This window comes from Primulina eburnea, chromosome 9 (genome assembly GCF_022965805.1).
Source record: "Primulina eburnea isolate SZY01 chromosome 9, ASM2296580v1, whole genome shotgun sequence".
Taxonomy (NCBI): Eukaryota; Viridiplantae; Streptophyta; class Magnoliopsida; order Lamiales; family Gesneriaceae; genus Primulina; species Primulina eburnea.
In genome coordinates this window covers 27,125,129-27,128,273 of record NC_133109.1, presented here as the reverse complement: position 1 = coordinate 27,128,273, position 3,145 = coordinate 27,125,129, and the positions used below count along the sequence as shown (strand labels likewise).

General features: G+C 31.1%; 1 protein-coding gene across 1 annotated transcript; it reads left to right on the top strand.

Annotated features, from left to right (window-relative positions):
* Positions 1-1,185: 1,185 nt before the first annotated feature.
* On the top strand, positions 1,186-3,145 carry LOC140840476 (non-specific lipid transfer protein GPI-anchored 14-like). The gene is made up of 2 exons (XM_073207660.1): positions 1,186-1,600; positions 2,809-3,145. Exons 1-2 carry the CDS (start codon positions 1,246-1,248, stop codon positions 3,096-3,098), a joined length of 645 nt encoding a protein of 214 aa, XP_073063761.1. The 5' UTR covers positions 1,186-1,245; the 3' UTR covers positions 3,099-3,145.

Genomic DNA, 3,145 nt, shown 5'->3' with positions numbered 1-3,145 from the left:
AATTTTCAGATAATAATTATAGTACATAAATGTCATCAAATCCGGCCCACAATGATTTTTCACCTATTACTCCTTCCACGTGCCCATTATTTCACACATAAAATAATCGAGATTCCTTTACTTTATTTAAATAAAAAGTAAAAATTTGGGTGAGACGGTTTTACAGATCATATTTTATGAGATGAATCTCTTATTTAGGTCAGCCATGAAAAAATATTACTTTTTATGATAAGAATTTTACTTTTTATTGTGAATATCGGTAGGGGTGACTCATATCATAGATAAAAATTCCTTAAACTGTATCATAAGAGACTTACTCTAAATAAAAATACACACACTTTTGGCACTAAACCAAACGCGTGCTTAAAGCTACAAGAGGTGTCGCACGTCTACACCGACCATATCTGTAAGGTAAATTTGCTAATTTTTATCGTACTTTTGTCCCCCCTTCTAATTTAATATATGATAAGTTTAATATTTATTTTCCTGAATTTTATGTCATATTAATGTAATTTAAATAAATAATAAAATTGAAAAAAAAGTCAAATATAACAAAATTAAATTAAATTAAATTTGATAATATAAAGATCAAACAAAAACTATTAAAATTATAATTTTTGCTATCTACAATCCATCGAATGAAACACATTTTGCATATTTTAACTATTATTTTTCATTAACATATATGATTCCACATTTTACAAATCAACTTCTAGGTCTCCTTTATATGTATTGAGTCGGGATCAAATCCAAATCATCCCTATAGCCAGTGGGCAGAGCCACATGCATATATCAGTCCGGGTAGTTCAATTTTTTTTTTTAAAATTATATATAAATTTTGTATAATTTTGGAATAATATGACATTAGCTCGGTAGATTAATTTAAAATATTAAAAGATTTTAAAGTTTAAAATCAAACCCGCACATAACCATATTTCTAGGATCCACTACCGCGTAAAGCTTAAGAATTTTTCCGGTGAAATCTCTATTCTTGCTTCTCAAGTCCCAAAAATAGTTTCTGCACTTCAGAAACTTGAACGTCTCTTTTCATTCTTCTCAGTCTTTTACGTTTATGCGGGTTAAGATATACATAAAATAAATTGTAAATTATTTGAAAATAAAAGTTGTTTTTGTAATAAGTAAGTGGACAAACCAATCTAACCCACTCCCGCACCACCTTTTTTCCACTAAAATTAGTTTCCTATAAATCCCACTACTCCTAAAACAACTTTAATTTTCAAGAAAATGTATTCCAATTACCCCATAAGCAATATCATGAAACCTTCACTAGTCTTGTTGGTATCAGTAATGTTAATATTGTTTCCTCTAGCAGCAATGGACGATGCCAAGGACAGAGAAGAATGCAAAGAGTCGTTGCTGGGGTTGGCTCCCTGTCTTCCTTATGTCCAGGGAACCGGAAAGGCGCCGACCCCGGATTGCTGCGGCGGACTGAAGCAAGTGCTGAAGACGAACAAAAAGTGCCTCTGTGTGATTGTTAAGGATCGAGATGACCCTAATTTAGACCTTAATATCAACGTCACGCTTGCTTTGGGTCTTCCTCAGGTTTGCAGTGCTCCAGCCAATATTTCTCAGTGTCCTGGTAAAGTTCTCCACTGCTCATCTTAATCTTAAATAAATATATATCACATCCAACAGTGAGTTTCATCTCAACGGCGAAAACGAATACGATAGATAGACAACATAACACACACACACACACATATATATATATATATATATATATATATATATATATATATATATTTCACACACTAATGGTACATTTAATAGGGGGAGTTAGCCTGTGTTTCAAAACAAAATTATTAATATGACACTGCCGGTGGGATTTGAAGTTGAGAGCGCAAAGATTTTGGGCATCATCCTTGCATCTAAAGACGTTAAATTCTTCTTTTAAGTTTGCTATTTTGGGAAGCATTTAAAAATTTGATTTGAGAGTAGGTAGGTTTCCTGTGAGACGGTCTCAGGAGTTTTTATCTGTGAGACGGGTCAACCCTATCGATATTCACAATAAAAAGTAATATTCTTAGCATAAAAATTAATATTTTTTCATTTATGATCCAAATAAGAGATCCGTCTCACAAAAGACGACCTATGAGACCGTCTCATTTGTCTTGATTTGAAAGTGGATATGCTTACATAATCTACTTAATTATCTTCAAATTTGTTATTTATTAATTAAAAATTAGAACTGAAATTTAATTGTCCAATATTTTTATATATTCAAAATTACATATAAAGATAGCGAAATGTTTTGATTATTTTAAGAATTTGAATAATATTTGTTTTTGAAGGGGTGGATTATAAATTTTCCATAATAGATTTTCATGCTTTGTTCATTTAATTACTTAAAAGAAATGTCATTAGTTAATATATATATATATATATAAACATTATATTATAAAAATAGAATATCTTAATTAGAATAACAAAATAAATATTTTTAGATAACTATCCCGAATAACTTGAAAAAGTTATAAAAAAAAGCCGAGAGTCCCATATATATATATATATATATATATATATATATATATATATATATATATATGTGTGTGTGTATATATATATGTATGTATGTAATGTCAAATTCTAAATTCCCCCGTTTAAAAAATATAAAACATAAAAGCGATTACTTAAACAGAGAACGTATTCATGTGATCGTTAGGATAAATGATTTGATTGGTGAGAATATAAACTAGATACAGGAAGCAGCCAAAACTCAATTTCAAGAATAATTTAATTTTACGATTAAATTATGTTTTGAAACAAATATATATATTTCTGGTGCAGAGCTCCTCAAGTTACCACCTGATTCACCAGAAGCCCAAGTTTTCTACCAATTTGGGAAGCAATCAAGCAATGGTACCAGGGCTTTAGCACCAACGCCCTCGAATGCTCCGACAGGCGCGACTGCCGCTCCGCAGAAGAGCGCGGGTGCTTGCAATATTGGGAAGAAATGGCCTGGAACGGAGATTATTCTTGCCGGACTAGTTGTAGTATTATTGGGAATTCATTACGATGAATTCTTCCCTTCGTTGAGATGTTTTGTAACCAAATGCCATGTTTTACTTGTATCTTGAAGAATAAAATTGCCCATCAATATTACTCCAAATCTTACTTGTGTCTA